The sequence below is a fragment of the Myotis myotis genome, unplaced genomic scaffold (genome assembly GCF_014108235.1).
Source record: "Myotis myotis isolate mMyoMyo1 unplaced genomic scaffold, mMyoMyo1.p scaffold_m19_p_4, whole genome shotgun sequence".
NCBI lineage: Eukaryota > Metazoa > Chordata > Mammalia > Chiroptera > Vespertilionidae > Myotis > Myotis myotis.
Genome location: NW_023416346.1, coordinates 118,421,125 through 118,440,404, shown reverse-complemented (window position 1 = coordinate 118,440,404; position 19,280 = coordinate 118,421,125). Strand labels below are relative to the sequence as shown.

General features: G+C 43.1%; 1 protein-coding gene across 1 annotated transcript in view; it reads left to right on the top strand.

Annotated features, from left to right (window-relative positions):
- The window catches only part of PTCHD1 (patched domain containing 1), a 60,935-nt gene that overhangs the window by 32,640 nt on the left and 9,015 nt on the right, over positions 1-19,280 (top strand). The window contains exon 2 of the mRNA XM_036305968.1: positions 9,448-10,108. Coding sequence (XP_036161861.1) covers positions 9,448-10,108 — 661 coding nt within the window. The remainder of the gene's footprint in view (positions 1-9,447; positions 10,109-19,280) is intronic.

The following is a 19,280-nucleotide window of genomic DNA, read 5'->3' as shown; positions in this document are numbered from 1 at the left end:
CTTATTTTTGCTTGTGGAAAAGGGAATGGGTGGCTATGTGATTCTTTCCTAGCTCAGAACTGTTGTCCTTTTCCTAAAAGCCTGTCTGGTACCTCCAGACCATCCCTTGAAAACCTAATAAAATGGTCTGATACCTCCCTATGAAAGCTCTCAGATATAATCCTGGAATTATACCTGACAAGACTCTTAGAAAGGAGGAGGGGCTAGAAGGGGAAAAGAACAGACCCTTACTGAAGGGTGAACCACATAAAACTGCCAATATGGAACCCCTTTTGTACCTATCCAAATGGCAATTTATATGGTTCAACCCAATACTAAATGCCAGGCCAGACACCTATTATATGTTATCACAGCTGATCCTCATAATGATTCTATGAGGTCAGGTTTATCCCCATTTTAAAGGCAATGAAACTTAGTTAAATGCCTAAAGTCATTATCTTCGTTTTGATTTCCCACAAAGTTGACCCAGAATCAAGGACTCCATGTGAGTAGTATATTTGGAAGACAACCCCAGAAAGCACTGGGAAGAGAATGGCAGCCTGAGATGGGGAAGGGAAGTAGTAAGTTATAGGGATGTTGTCAATCCAGTTACTCTGGAGCCTAAACCTTCTGGGGAACTCTGGGAAACAGGGAGGAACACATGCCACAGGGTCATCCCACCTTGGGGACAAGGAAGCTTGGGCTATTTATACATGAACTATTTTTAGTAATTGGTCCAGAACTAGCAGAGGCAGGGTTTGAACTTGTGACATTCTGACCTCATAACCCATGTCGTTCCCACTGAAGCACAAAATGTTGTCAAAGCGTGGGAAAGGTCAGGGGCTCCCGGAGAATTGGGAATCAATTCCAGGATTATATATGGGCCCCTGTAAGACACCAGAGGAGAGACCGTGCCATGCCTCCCTGCTCTATAAGCATAGTTGTGTAGCTCTAGCCTACAAAATGCATGCACAGCCATAACATCATTTGGCTCTCATCATGCCCCTGAGACAGACTAAAATCCATTCGCTTACAAGATTATTATGTGCATGTATTTACTCCCTAACTATTGAGTATGTGTGCCAGGAAGTGTTCTAGCTAATGGAGATGTAGTAGACCAGACGCACACTCATGGTAAAACTCATAGTCTAGTCGGGGAAGCAGAATAAAGATGCAAGGAGATGTATAATGTCATGTCATCATTGGTGTCACGGGCAGTTTAAAACAAGCAAAGATGATGGTGATGGCAAGAGATGCTATTTTTTTTCCGTTGGTGTTGGGGTCAGGGAAGATGATTCCATTTGATGAGGGTAGTGAAGGAAGTGAGGCTAGCTGGGGGAAGGATGAAAAGAAAGACGGGCAGTGAAATTAGGGTGTGGTGAGGCATGAGTCTGGAGAGACCAGGAAGGGCAATGTACCAACTTATTGTTAGGACTTAGGTTTTTGCTCTCAGCCCAGTGAGGAAGCATTGGAGGATTTGGAACATGGAAGTGGCTGGGTATATGATTTCAGAGGTTCATTGGTTATGTAGCTCTAACTCACATGGTCAGCAAGACCCAGAACCAGGTCTCAAATTGAAGTTTTCTGACTCCTGACCCAGTGCTCTTCCCACTTGGGTCCACAGTTGTTCTCCAGACCTGGGTATGCTTGCTCTCCTGTTTCTTTTGTTGTTTTGTTATTTTAATTGAATGTATTGGGGTGACACTGGTTAATGAAGTTATTTAAGTTTCAGGTATTCAAATCTATAATAAATCATCTGTGTATTGTCTGTTCACCACCCCAAGGCAAGTCTCCTTCTATCACCATGTATCCCCGCTTTGCCCTCTTCTACCTTCTCCACCCCCTTTCCCTCTGGTAATCCTCACACTGTCGCCTGTGTCTATGAGTTGGGTGTTTTTTGGTGTGTGGGGTTTTTTTTGTTTGTTTGTTTGTTTGTTTGTTTGTTTTGCTTAATCCCTTCACCTTTTTCAACCAGCCCTCTTATATGTGGAATCTAATCCTATCTAATAAAAGGGTATTATGCAAATTAACCATCACTCCATCACAAAAATGGGGGTGCCCAGTCCTCTCAGCCCTGCCAGAGTCCCCCAGTCCCGAGAGGGAGGGGGGGTGGCGGGCGCTGAGAGCGGGCAGCATGAGCAGCCTGGCAGAATGCTTGCTTCATCGCCGTGGCAACAAGGCAAGCGTTCCACGCCTGACTGCGGATGGGCCTCTGGGCAGCGGGCACAGAGCGGCCAGGCCCCGCAAAGAGCTACTGGCGCACGGATTCGTGCGCAGGGCTACTAGAGAACAAAATAAACTAACAAATAGAAACAGACTCATGGCATTCTGCTTTTTTATGTCCCTTGCAGTTAGTTGTGGTTTCCTGACCAGATCTTAAAACTGCTATTACCTATTCCCCGGACTTTTGGCTCCTTGGGACTCCTCTTTGCCTCTCCGCTAACAGCTTTAACATTCTCCTGTTTCCAAGAGCATCTTGTCCTTGTTATCTATCAAAACGCATGACCCACACACTTGCTCCACCAGAGTTTAAGCCTGACCATGAAAGTCAAGAGAGGACAACGGGATGAAAAAATAACCACTCTAACAAAAAAAATGTTTAACTTCCCAGATCGCCAGAGGTCTTCAAGATATCAAGGAACTTTTTTGTATTCAAGATCAAGTGATATTTTCTCCCAGACGATGGGAAAAAGAGAGCAGGGGACCCGTGGTTCATTGCTTTCTTTCTCAACCAGACCAACATAGAATCGGGCAAAAGTTGCCATGAGCTACTGTAGTTGCCTTTTCCTTCATCATTACTATCTTTGGTTTCTAAAATAGCAGATTGATTGGCTTCAAATACAAAGTGGCTTTGTGTATTCAGCCAAGGCTGCAAAGACAAACAGCCTATTGGGGGAATTACAGTGTGGGACTCTCTTGACTGGTCTTTAGTGTCAACAGCCACAAAAAATGTTTACCCCCTGATAGAGCAAGAAAAACAAACATCCCACTCTCCCATCCCTGCACTGGCACTACCTCTGAATAGAAGTGCCCATTTTGTCTTTTGTCACTGTAGCAGGTCACCATGACGCTAGGCAGGCAGGTACAGAAGAAGTGTGTGGATAGATAGTCACTTGTTTGGCTACATCCACCACTTACATTTCGTGTCCTCCGAACATGTAATGTTTTAAAGGCAAAATGATATTTCTGTTCACTTATTAAGGGATGACTAACTTGCTTTTGGCTGTACTACAAATGAATCACGGTAACCATCCCCAACTCGCAACTTCTGGTGTTCTGATGTAATGCGTTTCTATTAAAAGAAGAGGAAAGAGAGTGGGTGAGAGTGAGATCATGCAAAGGCGGAACATAACACCCAGGGAGTTAGCGTAATTGATGAACTTTAGAGACCAGATCCATCCACTTCGAGGTGTTTTCTTGTGTCCTGGATGCGGATACCTTGCTACTCGGTTTCTAGGCATTTACAGTTGTAGAATATAGACCCGTATCACGACCTGGCATTTCGAGGGACTCGGTGAAGAAAGCATTTCATTTGGGGGTGAAAACTAGATATTCCTTGAAAGCATTTAAAAGCAGTTTTGATTTCGTGTCACTTTGAGGGAATATTAGAGGGCACATGATACAGGTTAGAAAGGCAAACCACCGACCTCCCTTTTGAAACTGTTTTCATGCTATGCAGCGTATTTGGGAGCGGCAGTAGGAGGGAGTGAGTGGGAAGGTGAGACAAGGAAAGCAGGGCAGCCTAGAAAGGTGGTATCATCAGACACTGCCCTGGGGGAACCCCCACCTCCTCCGAATCTCCCCTCACAGGTGAGGTTGCTGGGGGACAGCTTGACGTGTTAATTGCCCTTCCTGGCAGAGTTGGCCTTCCCACCCTCCCTCTCCCCCTTTTCAGCAAGAAGCAAATACTGTACAAAAAGCGCTGAGAGGTGTTGCAAAAGGTCCTCAGAGCCCACAGGTATTTTTCCTACGCTAATCACCTCTCCAGAGCAGACACTGCCTCCCGCCCGGAGCCCTTCTGCACTCTCCTCCGCAAGGTGCCCTGCTGTCTTCTGAGGAAGATCGGAGTGTGCCAAGGAGAGGCAGAGAGGAAATGAGACTCTGGCCTGTCGTGACCGGCAGCCCACACTGGCTTTGTCCCAGGCCCTGGCAGAAGGGGATTATAAGAGCCAGGGCCTCCCAGAACGGGAAAATCACTCATAGAAGTGAATCTCCACCCCCCGCCCCCCACAGTAACCCTACCCTGTTGTTTTCTTTCTGGGTTTCATCTACTAAGGGATCTGTTATTGACCTGAAAAGAATTTCGATGTGTTGTCAAAGCATACTTCCAAGTAGCTGTGATCACTATCAAATTGGTATTTATGAAGTTCACTGTCTCTCGCCCAGGATCTGATTGTATGGTTTGTGGATGTTGCTTGGCTTATGTTGTGGAGGTGAGGTCAGAACCGAAAGGATCTGTCCGTAAGATTAGCTGGGCCAACCTCCCTTTTGACTGAAAAATATGAGACCTGAAGAAGTAAGAGTGACATTCCCAGGTCTCTGACATTCCTTCCTAAGTAGCAGAGGCCAGACTTAAGCCCAACCCTCTCATTACTGGACTCCATTGCGCTCATGAACTTTTTTCTTGGTAAGTTCGTCTGTGAAAGTTTGATTTGGCAACTACAGAGGCTGGATGGAGAATAAGAAAGGTCAGTAAGCTCAGACCCCATCCCCTTCATCACCTGTTAGTCCCCCATGTAATGTTGCTGTCTCAGATGAGGTTTGGTGTTTGGGATTATTTCTGGCCTCTCTGAATGGACCCCAGATCCCCCAATGTGGCTGTCCTACAGCTCAGTCATGTCCTCGGCCAATCATTTGAACTGGGTGGGCTGACAATTCTTCATTCTTCCCTATGTCTTCTTCATGCACTAAAGCTCTAAAGTTGTGCTGGTCTATGACTAAGTGTCCCGCTGTAGAGTAGGGCCTAACTGAGAATCCTGCATCTGCCCTTTACCAGGTCATCTTAGGTGAGTTACTGCCATTCTCTAGGCCTCAACTGCTCCAGCTATAAAACGGGAAAAATGATTTAAGCATTTCCATAGAGTCTTATATCGAGTACATTTTTAAAACTATAGAAAGTACTGAGCAGACTAGTTACAATGACTATGATCATTCTGAACCTGAAGGGTGATGAGAGCAAAGAAGCCAACGATTTAAACAGTATGTTCAGAGCCTTAAAATGAATCTCAACTTAGCATTCAGTTCTGGCCTCTTTGGCAGCAAATACAATATTAATTGAAAAATGTTGTGATCATGATTGACACCGGATTAGGGTTTTTTTTTAATGTTTTGATTTTGTTTAGAGAGAAAGGATGGGAGAGGAAGAGAGAGAGAGAAACATCCATGAGAGAGAATCATGGATCGGCTGCCTCCTGCCCGCCCCCTACTGGGCATCAAGCCCGCAACCCGGGCATGTGCCCTGACCAGGAATCGAACCCGGGACCCTTGAGTCCACAGGTCGATGCTCAACCACTGAGCCACGCCGGTTGGGTGACACCGGATTAGGTTTTACTGGTATAGAACACTTGGTGCTGTCTGCTATTAGGATCTTCCCATTGTTTTGGACATTGTATGTCTCTTTTTGGTTTTCTTTTAAAATCTTTTTTTATTGATTTTTAGAGAAAGAGGAAGGGAGAGGGATAAAGAGATAGAAACATAGATGAGACAGGAACATCATCGATCGGCTGCCTCCTGCATGCCCCACACTAAGGATGGAGCCCGCAACCCAGGCATGTGCCCTGACCGGGAATCGAACCGTGATCTCCTGGTTCATAGGTCAACACTCAACCACTCAGCCACACCAGCCAGACTGGACATTGTGTCACTTGTGAGATTTTCCATGTGTTGAGTGTGATGTGATCCCCCAAACTCAGAGAAATTATCTTCTATTGACAGCACAGTAAATTTGATAACTTACTGAATGTGTGCTGATCAAATAACTGAAAATCTGTACACAGTTATAGAAGCATGGATTATATGTTGATTCACATGACAGAGTGAGACTGTATGAAGTCTTAGGACTATTGTGTTTTTTTCTTCTGGGAAGAGGATCTCTCTTATCTAGCCCAGTAATGAGCTTGTGTGGATTAAGGTGGTCCACTAAGGTGTCTCAGTCACCATTTCACTCTCGTGCTTTGATGTTTTCCTGTCTTTCTTTCCCCCTTCTCCACCCAATACCAAAGATTAATTTAAAGGCAAAGCTGACGTCACCGTAAGTCAACTTGTCATCATTTTTACTTTCCCTTTCTTTTTCAGTGCAGAAATGAAAAGTAAGTATAAAGCAAAAAAAATCATAACTTTGATCTCCTGCTTCCCTTTTCCCCTGTGAATATATGTAAGAACACTAATGCATCTGCTGTCCTGAGTGGGGCTCCTTTTAGAACGTGTACATCAGGGCATTTTAAAACCCTATGCGATAGCTGTCCAGGTAGCATGTGCAGCCTGTCTGCCCATGGCCACGTGGGCAGCCAAGAAGTAAGTAGATTGTGTGTGTGCTTGCTGTGTAGGCATAACATCCAAAGATCAGAACGGCATCTTTTCAGAAGTCCCAGCAGGGAGTCTTCATGCTCCTTTCCCATGCCTCTTATTACCTCTCACCTCTTATCCCATAGACTCTCGCTGCCAGGTGGGTGGCCTCAGCCAACACCCCCTCTCTGGCTGCTTTGTCACTCAGCATCTCCATGCCACTCAGAAGCAAGAGTGACACATGTTCTACCCACCTCTCCATCAGAAATTCCAAGCAGCTGCATCTCACAGCAGCTCTGGTACTAAGAGTTAACAAACCTTCCCTGCCGAACTTCAGTAAGTTCTCATTTCTCAAGCCTCCCTCCTATGACTTTGTGGTACAGGGGTTCACAAGGTGTCTGCTTTCTTTGGTCAGTGATCCCCGGGGTCGTAGCAGTAGATCAGCCGAGTTAGCAGATCACTAAATAGTTTAACAACTCCCAACGCAGCAGGGCGCCATGGCCACCTTAGAGAATGGATGGAAAACATCCCCTTGCTATAATTGGGTTTGGCCCTGTGGCTTAACACCATCTTATTTGGCAATCTTTTTCTCTTGACATATTTAGTAATCACTCTAAGAAAGATTTATTAGACTGTTCATGGGAACAAACAATGCATTAAGTATTACACATATGCATGCTTTTAATACCACTCCTTTTCTAGTCTATTCTCAACCTTTCCCCAAAGTCTTGCTTTTGCCTCATCAAAATTCTCCCTTGTCTTTAAATTCCTCTTGGTTCTTGCCTCCTCCGAAAGAACCTTTTATATTTTGGAATGTTTTTGTAGTTATGAGTTCTTTTAATCAAAATTCACTGGGCCATGCTTAGAGAGGAAAACACACTCTCACAGTTTAAAACCACTGAAGATCTTTTGCTCATCATTAATCTCAAAACAAAAATTTAGCGTATGGTTAGAGTTTTGTGAAAATAGTCTCCTGGGTATCTCTGGGGGCGGGGGGAGAAAAAGGGGGAGAGAGAGAGAGAGAGAGAGAGAGAGAGAGAGAGAGAGAGAGAGAGAGAGAGAAATGAACTCCAAATATTTCAGCCAAACACAATGAACTGTTTCCTGAACCTGAAAGTTGGCACCCATGAGGAGATGTGGGGGAGGGGCACTGAGAATCAGGATTAACCACTCATGCTCTGTGCTCACTAAAGGACTTTGACAGCTGGTACCCCTCAGACATTTTCAAAAAGAATAATAAATATCCCACCCACCCTGGCACACGCAGAGCAAAATGTCTTAGCAAATAATCCATCTAGGACAGATTTAAGAGAAAATACATCAGGGTCATGGAGATGCTCAGAAGGTCATGAGTTAATGACATAGCGGCCGCATGGCAACCCTGGATGTTATTCCCTTTACATATGAAATGTTCTTCTTTGGTCATCAGATATACAATAATGGCTGTCTCTGCTCTTGGGAGAGCCCCTTCAGTGTTAGGCACCATTCTACATGCACTCATTTACTTAACACTCAACTTCCTGTCTACTGCTGGCCTGATTTAGTACACTGGCCACAATCCCCACACAGAAGGCCTTATTTTCTCACCTTAGACAGTAGATTACACATAGTCCTACACATCTGATATTTTAGGGGTGAGGCATTGAAAGCACAAATTCAGGAATTAGTTGCTAGCAAGAGCCTTCATTCGCCTGCTGGTATTGCCAACTTAGAGGTGCAGTGTGAGGGGCAAGGAGCACAGGTTCAGGAGCCAGACTGCATGATACAGCCCAGCTCACTCTCTTACTGTGTCTGTGAACTTGAGCACGTGATCTGGCTTCTCGATGTCTCAGTTTCCTCATATAAAAAATGAGGCTACACTTGTACTTCACAGTTTCTTATACGGATTCAATGAAATAATCTGTGCCCGGCATGTCGTAGGGACTGTTACATGGGTGTATTCCCGTGTGCACTGTGATCGCAGGCATACAAACCTGGGCATGGCAACCATCACTGAGGGTGAGGGGGGTAGAACCAATTCCGCTGTGATCCCTGAGCACAACTCCCATGGATCCCAGCCAGACTCTTGCAGTGACAGCTCCCTTCCCATATAATCAGACAAGGAAAGTCAGAGACTATGAGAGCTCTCAAGGTGAACCTCTTCTATGGCACAGAGTGATTGAATTGGATGCAGAAATTGCTTAGCTGCCTGTGAATCAGCAGCAAGGGCTGGGCCTGCGGAGGACCTGTGCACCTGGGACTGCACCTTAATTCCCTTTTTACTTGACACTTTCGAGAGAGAGACACTGAGCGGTGGACCTATATAAGGTTTTCAGACATTTATAGACCAATCGAGTCACAAACAAAGCACACGACTTGTGGAAATAATGCTGGTACTTTAACCCAGCACTTCTCAAGCTTCCGCTATACCAGAATCTCCTGGAGGGCTTGTGAAAACACAGATTTCTAGGCCCCACCCCAGAGATTCTGATTCACTAGGTCTGAGGTAGGGCTTCAGAGTTTCCATTTCCAGCAAGTGCCTAGGTTGTGCTGGTCCAGGGACCACGCCATGAGAACCACCTGTCAAATATGTGTTTTGCATCCTTACTACCTATTTTTAAAATATATTTTATTGATTTCAGAGAGGAAGAGAGAGGGAGAGCAATAGAAACATCAATGATGAGAGAGAACTGTTGATTGGCTGCCTCCTGCATGCCCCACACTGGGGATCAAGCCTGCAACCAGGGTATGTGCCCTGACCGAGAATTGAACCGTGACCTCCTGGTTCATAGGTTGACGGAGGCTGGGCTCCTTACTACCTATTTCTGATGTAAGGTTATAACATTTAACTTGAACTCTTTAGCATAGAGATGGCATGAATGACTCCCCACCCCCCAACATACAGATATTTGAATCCACAGAGCTAATGTCCTTATTCATGTGTATTTTTGCTAATAAACACTGACTTTCATTTCTTCCCCATAGTTGCATGCTGCTGTGACCAAGATCCAGGTTCCAAGACCTGGATTCAATTACACGTTTGCCCACATATGTGTCCTGAATAATGATAAGACTTGCATCGTGGATGACATAGTGCATGTGCTGGAAGAGCTAAAGAATGCTCGGGCCACCAACCGGACCAATTTTGCTATCACATACCCGATCACTCACTTAAAGGACGGGAGGGCCGTGTACAATGGGCACCAGCTTGGAGGTGTCACCGTGCACAGCAAGGACCGGGTGAAATCCGCAGAGGCCGTCCAGCTCACCTACTACCTGCAGTCAATCAACAGTCTCAACGACATGGTGGCTGAGAGGTGGGAGTCCAGCTTCTGCGACACTGTCCGACTATTCCAGAAATCTAACAGCAAAATCAAAATATACCCTTACACGTCCTCCTCGCTGAGGGAAGACTTCCAGAAGACCAGCCGCGTGTCAGAACGTTACCTGGTCACCAGCCTGATCCTGGTGGTCACCATGGCCATCCTCTGCTGCTCAATGCAGGACTGCGTCCGCAGCAAACCCTGGCTAGGCCTACTCGGCTTGGTGACCATAACCCTGGCCACTCTCACCGCAGCCGGGATCATCAATCTTACTGGTGGGAAATACAATTCCACCTTCCTGGGAGTCCCTTTCGTCATGCTAGGTAATTACTGCCCTTCATTTTTCTGGTTCCTCCTGCTGGTAATGGTTACTGGGTTCCTAAAAGGCAAAGAGCAGCCATCTAACAACTTTGTTTCATTTTCAGTGTCTTCCTTTTGCCTAGAAGCCCTGGGACCAATTGTAAAAAGTCCTGGTGGTCAGCAAGAAGCAACCTTCTCTGGTAAAGGTGCCAGAAGTCCAAAGTCATGGGCTCCAGCCCTGGCTCTCCATTAAGTAGCCATGTGGCATTTGGCAGCTATTCATCTTTGTGCCAGAGTGTCTTAGGTTGAGCCTCCCCGGAAACAGACTGTGAGACAAGGGTTTAGATACAAGTCGTTTATTTGGGAGGTGAGCCCAGGAAGCCACAGTGTGGGAATGAGAACCTGAGACAGGATAGGAAGACAATTCAGGGCATGTGAATGAACAGGTTCCTGCTGCGGGCATCTGTGGCTTAATCCCACTGGGGACCTTTGAGAGAGAGACCTCAGAGGACACTCGGCAGAGAGGCCCTCCTTCAGGAGTGAGGAAGCTGGGAGCTGGGCTGTGTCCCCAGAAGCCCTGTGCATGACTCATCAAGGCTCTCCCAGGGTCGTTAACACCCAAGCTCTTTACAGGGAAGACCCAGCACATTCATACAGCTGGAGAAATCCCTCTGGTCACGGGTATTTGCAGTAGGAAGCCTTCCTTGACTTTTAGAATGGTGAACAGGAGGGCACCTGGGTTGAGCACTGACAGTGTCTGCCACCCTCAGTTTCCCCGCCCTCTAGATAGAGTGGATGTGAACATCACACAAAAGGACATAAGTAAACGTACAAGGATTTTAAAAGCAACAAGTGAGACATAAATAGAAGGAAACTTTTCCTGTCCTTGCTGTGAACTCAGGAGAATGTTTCAAAATGATGGTGTAAGAGCCCTGGCTGGTTTGGCTCAGTAGGTAGAGCATTTGCCTGCAAACTGAAGGGTCCTAGGTTCGATTCCAGCCAAGGGCACATGCCTGGGTTGTGGGCTTGATCCCCAGTAGGGGATGTGCAGGAGGCAGCCGATCAATGATTCTCTCTCATCATTGATGTTTCTCTCTCTCTCTCCCTCTCCCTTCCTCTCTGAAATCAATAAAAAAAAATTTTTTTTAAATGATGGAGGCTGCAGGAATTTCCTGATAAAGATAATGCTCAAAACAAAGGCCTAGGTGCCTGGCCGCTGTGCCTCAGTGGTCGAGCATTGACTCTCCCTGTCCCTTCCTCTCTGAAACCAATAAAAATATATTTTAAAAAGCAAAAAAACAAATAAAAGACAAAGGCATAATGGTCATAACATCACATCAGTGACTCTGTCCATCTGGTTTTGAAGATGGCATGCCCAGCAAGCCTGATGGCAGAGCCCTTGTGGGCCAGGATTCAAACGGTTCTCTTTCTCCCTTTTCTCTGGCAGCTTCTCATCAATTCCTTTAGCAAAATTAAAATATTGGGAATCAGATGACAAACGAAGTGGCAGTTTTCGTTGACTGAGAAATAAGTATGATGGAGTGGGCTTTTTGCCCTGTTGGGGGTAGCTGAAGAGAAAAGAATTTCCTTGGGAAATCTCAGCTGCGTTATGGTTGGTTAAGTGAAAAGCAGGGCTGGCGGGGCTGCAAGGCCACAGAATGGCCTGCTGGCCTCACTGCTCCGCGGCTGCAGGAGTTTAGACCTAGGCTAGGAACATCCATTAGTAGCCTCTGTGGGAAAGTGGGGCACTGTGAAGAGACTTGAGCAAGCTGCGGCTCTACCAGCTCGGTTTACTTATCACTGCTGAACACAACAGAGAAGGAGGCTGCTACGCTTCCTCCTGACTCCAATCTGTTAAGAAGGCAGCTTCATTTGTCTCTTTAAAATAACCCCCAGACGATGTGGGTATACGGTGGTCTACAGGGTGGTTTCTTGAAGAGTAAGGACTGGGTATTTGTAGCTTCCACAGAGGCTTGAGTCAAGATTTAAATTCAGATGTTTTGCTCATGCTTAGTCACAGGCTGGGGTTGTTTTTTTAGCTTTCGTTTTAAAAATAGTGGTTTTTGTTGTGATTATTTTTGTGGGGGCTAGTGGGTGGGGATAAATGGGAATAAGAAAAGGGTGGGGAACTGAAGGGAGACAGTAAGGTTCTTAAGGTGAAGAAAAAGGGCTGGAAAAGGGGCTATTGTCTCTGGTTTTATGAAACTCTAGGTAGTTACCAGTGAGTTCAAAGTATGATACAATATTTAAAACTCCCGAACCTTACTGAGTCTGGGGCACTGACCTCTTTCTCCTTAGATTGTCAAATAAAAAAATGACAACAGCCAACACACACACAACCTCCCTAAAAACTAATTGCACTCAGTAAAATAAAATTACAATATTTAGTGCTTCTTAATATTGATATTAAAATAGTAATATTCAAAACTTCTTCAAATTAATTTCACTAAAACATCTATTTCACTAAGCAAATGACATTAAATATTCAAAACTTCATTAAATTAATTTTATTAGGCAAAACAATTATAACACTGACAATTTCTTAAAACTTCCATTTGTACTTTTTAGAGAGATTTAAAATATTGTAAGTAGAGGTCAACACAGAAAGGCATAGACCAGATAGTTCTGAGGCAGAGAAGGATGTAAGAGATGGAAAGATGCTGTTAACAGGGGAGTGTCTTTGAAAAACAAATCCAGAAATAGTAGCGTCACAGCCCTGCAGAGACCAAGTATCACTGAACTTCACGTCCAAGTTCAATTCAGAAAGAGCTGGCATTTGCAATGAAAGAGACCCAGCGCTGCAGGTGCCCAATACACGCTTGTTTGCAATTTGTGAGGAATGTTACAGGCATTGATTGGATGGCAGTTTTCCCTGCTGACAGTCAGTATGCAACCTTTCTGTACATTTTCAGTCCAAAGAGGTCGCAAATGACTTAGTCACATCATGAGAGGAAGCTATGCATTTTAGTAGCTAAGGCCCATTTGCAATAAATACTTTGCACCATGTAATGGGTGCTTAATATGCTCATAAAGCCAACAGTGCCTGATTTAGGATGGTTGTTGCCCTTCTGTATTTCTCAGATAAACTCTTCATTCTCCGAGATTGAATAAAATACAAGCAATAGCACGTATGACAATGTATTCAGGGCCAATGTTAAATTCCGTTTTTTGATGACCAATCTTTAAATGCCAATAAATATTTCAAATGACCAAGAAGAAATACAGTCCTAAGGGTTTTGCACTGAGCCAAAAACTGTCTGGTTTTTTAAATTGCCTGTCTATGATACAAAATGACTATGCTTAACCTAAACAGATTTAAGCAAAACTTCTTGATTTTTTATGTTACCTCAATACAATATCAAATAAAAATTTAAAAATATATGGCCTCATTTAGAAGGAAAATAATCTCATAAAAAGTCTCTAATATAGACATTTCCTTAGCTGACAACAGGTCTACAATGTGATAGATTCAAGAAACTAAACATTCTCAGTGTAATGCCGGTCACATAAGGCCAGACACAGCCAAATGCCAAAATGGCAGTAGATTTAGAATGGAAAATTTTAAGACCACGTGTGTCAAGCAGTGTTAACCTGACAAAATTCCAGAATAAGAAAGAATTTGGATAAACTCTGAGAGTTCACCATAATGGGATATGACTGTGTGTTTCTAGCCAAGACGGTACGTGACATCTCTGGCAATAAGAATATATCCTACACAGATGAATCATTTTGGCAATTATGTAAGCAGATACATCATGATTTAGAATGTTTTTAATCAGCAGCATGCATATTAGACAATCCCACTTCTGGCAAAACCCCTGTCCATATGACTCAGATCAGTTTATTTAGAGCTGAAATCCTTAAAGGTCTACAGTATTATACATGCTCATTGACATTTTTTAGTTACTACAATTTGGAGAGGAGTTTATTTCATCCATAGCCCTTATGCATAAAGTAATAGCTTATATTTCCAAACTATATTCATATCAGATATTAAGATATTTGAACTGCCACTTGAAAACATAAGACACTCATCATTTTGACCAATTATGGAATTTCCTTTAAAGGATGAGGATTTACATCACTGTACTGCAGTTGTGTGTGGTTTAAGAAATTAGCATAGGTTTTGTACATGTAAGCTCTCCTTACAGGCTTAATATTTCCACAGATTTGCTGATCTGACACAAATAAGGAAAGGAAAGGAATGTTAGAGAATATAGAAGGGAACAGGAGGAAGGTTTTCTTCCTTCTTCATCTGGAAGGGTTGTTGCTGCATGTATATACTGACCAACTTAAAGGGGAGAATTGAAGTTGTACAGAAGGTAGTTTGGGTATTAGTTCATCTCATTTAAAATGGTTGCTTTGCATTTACCAAGATACAAGAGTGGTGAAGATCAGATGAGACAAAAATATTCTTCAAGAAAAATATTTTTCAAGTCATTTCAAATGTTTAGGATTTTGAGAAGGTCAAATGCCAGATCCTCTTCCTTCTGAATAACCCAGCCAGGCCACTCATATTCAAGGATGGGAAAGGAAGAAAGAATGTGATTAAGTGCTAGGAGGAAAATAATAGCAGGGATGTTTGGCTTCTTTCAGATATACATTCTAAAATTATTTGTTTAGCAGAAACTAGAAGATCAAGTTCAGTTCTCCAAGAATTTGTTGTAATTTGGTGCCACCTAGAATATGATGTAGTATATGGAGCTCAGTCTTATAAAGGGGTAAAAGTTCCTATACAAGCAATGTAGTTCTAAATGAGAAATTGCAACTCAGTAATTTTTGCTCTTTAACTTAAGCACACCTGAAAGGTTTTGCTTTCTTGATGAGTATTCTGGTATATTCCTAAAATCATGAGAAACTGGGGGAAGGGCAGGAATCCGCCAGATTAAAAAAATAAAGCCCAAACCATATGATATTGCCAATATTCAACTATTTTTGATCTATAAAATTGACACCAATATCCAACCATTTTTGAACTACAAAAGCAATAATTTCTTATGGTTCAACCTAACACATTATTGTAGAAGTCCATTGTTGCAACAATATGACAATCTACACGGTAAAATAGAGAGTTGTGGAAATACTCTGCTTAGAGATAAATCACTAATAGGTTCAGTAGATTCTAGGAAAAAGCTGGTTTATAGAGGCTTGTTTTTTTTATATATTTTTTATTTGTTTCAGAGAGGAAGGGGCAGGGAAAAAGAGAAAGAAACATCAATGATGAGAGATAATCATTGATTGGCTTCCTCCTGCACGCCCCACACTGGTGATTGAGCCCACAACCCCGGGCATGTGTCCTGACCTGGAACTCCTGGTTCATATGTCAACGCTCAACCACTGAGCCATGCCAGCCAGGCTATAGAGGTTTTGTGGTTCCCATGTTTATTTATATCTGATTGGGAAGAAGAGTAATTCATACAATATTTTCAATTGTTTTTCCCTGAAAACCTTATTTGTAATGGTCTCTGGTTATTGTGGGACTAATTTACAAGGAGATTATGTAATCTAGTTTGTGGATAGTTCTCAGCTTCTTATTCTCATGCTCTACCAAATCTTATTACAGTAAGGGGTAGGTGGGGAGAAATAGGTTTGAACAAAATACAGTTTATTGTTCTATTCTTAACCATAAAGGAAGCCAAGAACAGGATTGGGGTTGCAGGTCTAGGAAGGCAGAGCTCAGTTACGTAGAGGAATGCAGAAGCGCCACCTTTTTGACCCAGGTTTCCTTAAGTACACTCTGGGTGGCCTAGCTACCTACTTTAGGGAATGGGAGAGTAGCAGATTCTACGAAGGTCAGGCAGTAGGGTACAACATCAGAACACTAAGCTGGTAAAAATTAAACCATGATGGGAAACACCTAGTGTGGTGTTGCATTTGGACTAACATCTCAGCAAGTCAGTGCTTGGCTGGGTAGTCTTCACCACATGGGTCTACAGGAGTTCACCACCAAGTAGATTCGCAGTCATTGTTAAGGCAACCCTGCATTTCACATAGAGCAGTGGTTCTCAACCTGTGGGTCACCACCCCTTTGAGGGTCAAATGACCCTTTCACAGGGGTCGCCTAAGACCATCGGAAAACACATGTATAATTACATCTTGTTTTTGTGATGAATCACTATGCTTTAATTATGTTCAATTTGTAACAATGAAATTGGGGGTCACCACAACATGAGGAACTGTATTAAAGGGTCGTGGCATTAGGAAGGTTGAGAACCACGGACATAGAGGCTATTTCACCAGGCAAGAGCCAAAATGTAGATGGAACCTAAGAAAGGGAATCTAGCTCCTTCTCTGCGTTGATTGATGTAGCAACACTACCATTTCTTTTCCTTACCAGAAAAATAAATTTCACATCAGCCTGCTATTCATCGTGGGTGTGGGTGTGTATAACCTGGTTGCATAATATATATTATATATCACATTAGCTATCATATGCGATACGATTTATTATGCAATAACTTCAGGTTGTGTGTATACAGATGTATTTATGTGTTTATAACATATATTATGTAGTGTATATGGGTTGAATGTTTGAATACAAATACTATATATTTATCTATATACTACATAGTATATATTCACACATTTTATATGTAAATATATAAAATATGTTTGAATAGGATAAGCTACATATACATATATTTATATTTTATATATGTCTTCACAATGACCATAGCATATATTATGGGCCACATTTGTACACACCAATTTTATATAATGCTGCACACACTCAGTATCTAAATATCTTTAAATAAGGAAGAGCTATGAGCAAAGTCATTTCTTGGACTCTTATTTGCAGCTTCTTAGTGAAGGAAAATCATTTCTCAAATAAAAACCCAGCACTGTGATCAGAATTATGAAAATATGACCGGTCTCTGGTAAAAAGAATAAGATGTGTGTGTTCATCTTGCTGTGAGCATCCGTCTTAACTTAAGCAGAGTAGACCTTTACTCTCACTCTTAACTGTGAGACAAAACAGGCTGTGATAAACCAAACAATTCGGCATAGAAAGTAAATGTTTATAACTGGCAAAGTGTAAATGTAACCCAGTTAATGAACTTCCCCCTGAAAATAGATGTTACTCAACCCAGACATACCTACACTTTAAATTTCTTCTCAAAAAAAACAAAAATCATAAATTTATGTGGGTGTCAGTCAAAGAAAAGCATTTTATAAACATGAGCTACTTAGTCAAGCTCATCTAAGAATAAAATATGTCTTAAGTGGATTTTGCTCATGCAGTCCTTATACTCTGTGGCTTTTCTAGAAGAATGTAATCTTTTTACTTCCTTATATGAGGTTTGGCTCCACTGTTTCCTAGTATGAAAAATTTTCACATTGAAACCGAAAGATCATCCATCAGCAAACTATCCCATTTCACCTCCTCATCTTCTCAGCTATCGCTTACTTTTAGGAAGCCAGGGTGAGGAAACCCAGCCAGTATGGAAAGGGTTAAAATGTGAGCTGTGCCTATAGGTGTCAGCCTCTGCCTATGGCAGTGTGTGCTGGGGAAGGTGGGAGAATCTGGGCCTAAAGAAAAATCTGCCTTACAAAAGCCACATGCACAAAATAGATCAATTTGCCCATGATTGTTCAAGGACCCAAAAAAAAAAAAATCCAAATCACCCAGATTGCCCGTGATAGCAAAGCCATCAACTACATTTAAAATATGATTCACTTTCTGAGTAACTTCCCAGAAGTAGATCTACTGGGTGAAGTTGGGTTAATTCTTAGCTATTTGTTAGTGAATTCCTCCTGTTAGTGGATTGTAAACAACGCTGAAGGCTTTGGTCAGGCCCCAGAAAAGGGGCTGGACTAGAGGGAGATTTAATCTGAGGTTCCTGAGACTCACCCTAAATGGCTTCAGGATTAGCCCGTTGAAAGTTTGCCGCCATTCATGTTATTTATCACCTGTGTTACTTTTTCTCTTCATTGGCTCCAAAGCCTGAACGTAACTGCATATAAAGATATAAAATTCTTTGGGAAAAAAGAAAAATGATCAGCCTAAACCCTTCAGTATTTGAGTTTACTAGATGACAATCCCAAAGTCTGCTGCTAATAAAATTTCAATTGCACTCCTGGTACAAACTGTGTCTGAACACTGGTGAAGAGCTAAGTCTATTGTCCTTGTCCCGGAGCCTGGCTAAAAGCCCACTTGCCTTCAAAGCATTCACTCATGAATAATTAGAACTTGGACCTGGGTGTGTGTCTTGACACACACTGATATGCATGTAACTCTACAGACGTGAAATGGAATCAAGAGAAAGAAATATCTTGAATGTACTTTGAGAAGTCAAGTGAATACTTTAAGGGCTTCTTTATCTTCAGAATGTGATAGCATCAGTATGTGTTGTTTAACAGTTCCCTTTGGCAACTGTTCACGGGCTTACATGCTGTGACTGTAAGAGGAATGGCCTGGGAGATTGGTCAGTTCCTGGCATGCTGACTATGATACAGTTTCCAGCCATGGAGCTGCCCCTCTGATGATGAGCCCTGGCTCCCATTACCACAGTAGGGTCTTGGTCACCAAGGGCTAAATCTGTTTGGAACTTCCTGTTAGGTAGCTTCCCGCATGAACACTGCTACCCGGGAGTCCTCGTGAACACTGGAGACGGAAAATGGTCCCATGCCAAAGAGATGCTTTGTGCCAATGACATAGGCCCCTTGGTCAGATGTAATAGGAAAGCTTATAGAGCTCTGAGTTCATAGAGAAAATTTAATAACTAGAGTTCAGAGCAGAGAGCAATACTTTTGTTTTTAAAGCACCTTTGCAATATGGGGAAAACAATAGCCAAACCTCTGAAAAATCTCTTCAATCCACATGCAGTATCTGTTCGCCTACATCTGTAAGTTGTCACCTCAGAGTCCTGCTTGCCGGACCCCAGCCCCCAAAATTAAGAGAGTGATGGATGATGGTGATGCTGAAGAAGGGAGGCAACTGCCGAGAGAGGAAAGTGGGGAGGGACCGAGCCTACCGAACTCTTTCTTCCCTGCCTTTCCTTAGTTTCCACGTTCGGAAGTGATTATAAAAGACAAGGCTGGAGGGAAAAGTATGAAGGAGTCTTCTCCCTGCGAAATCCACCTGCTTATGATTTCCTCTTCACAGCCTCCTCATCTCTACTCTCTGTCCCATTCCCCAGACCGAAGGGAAGCTGCTTTGGTAGCTCAGTGTTCCGGGGAGAGGGATGCATTTCA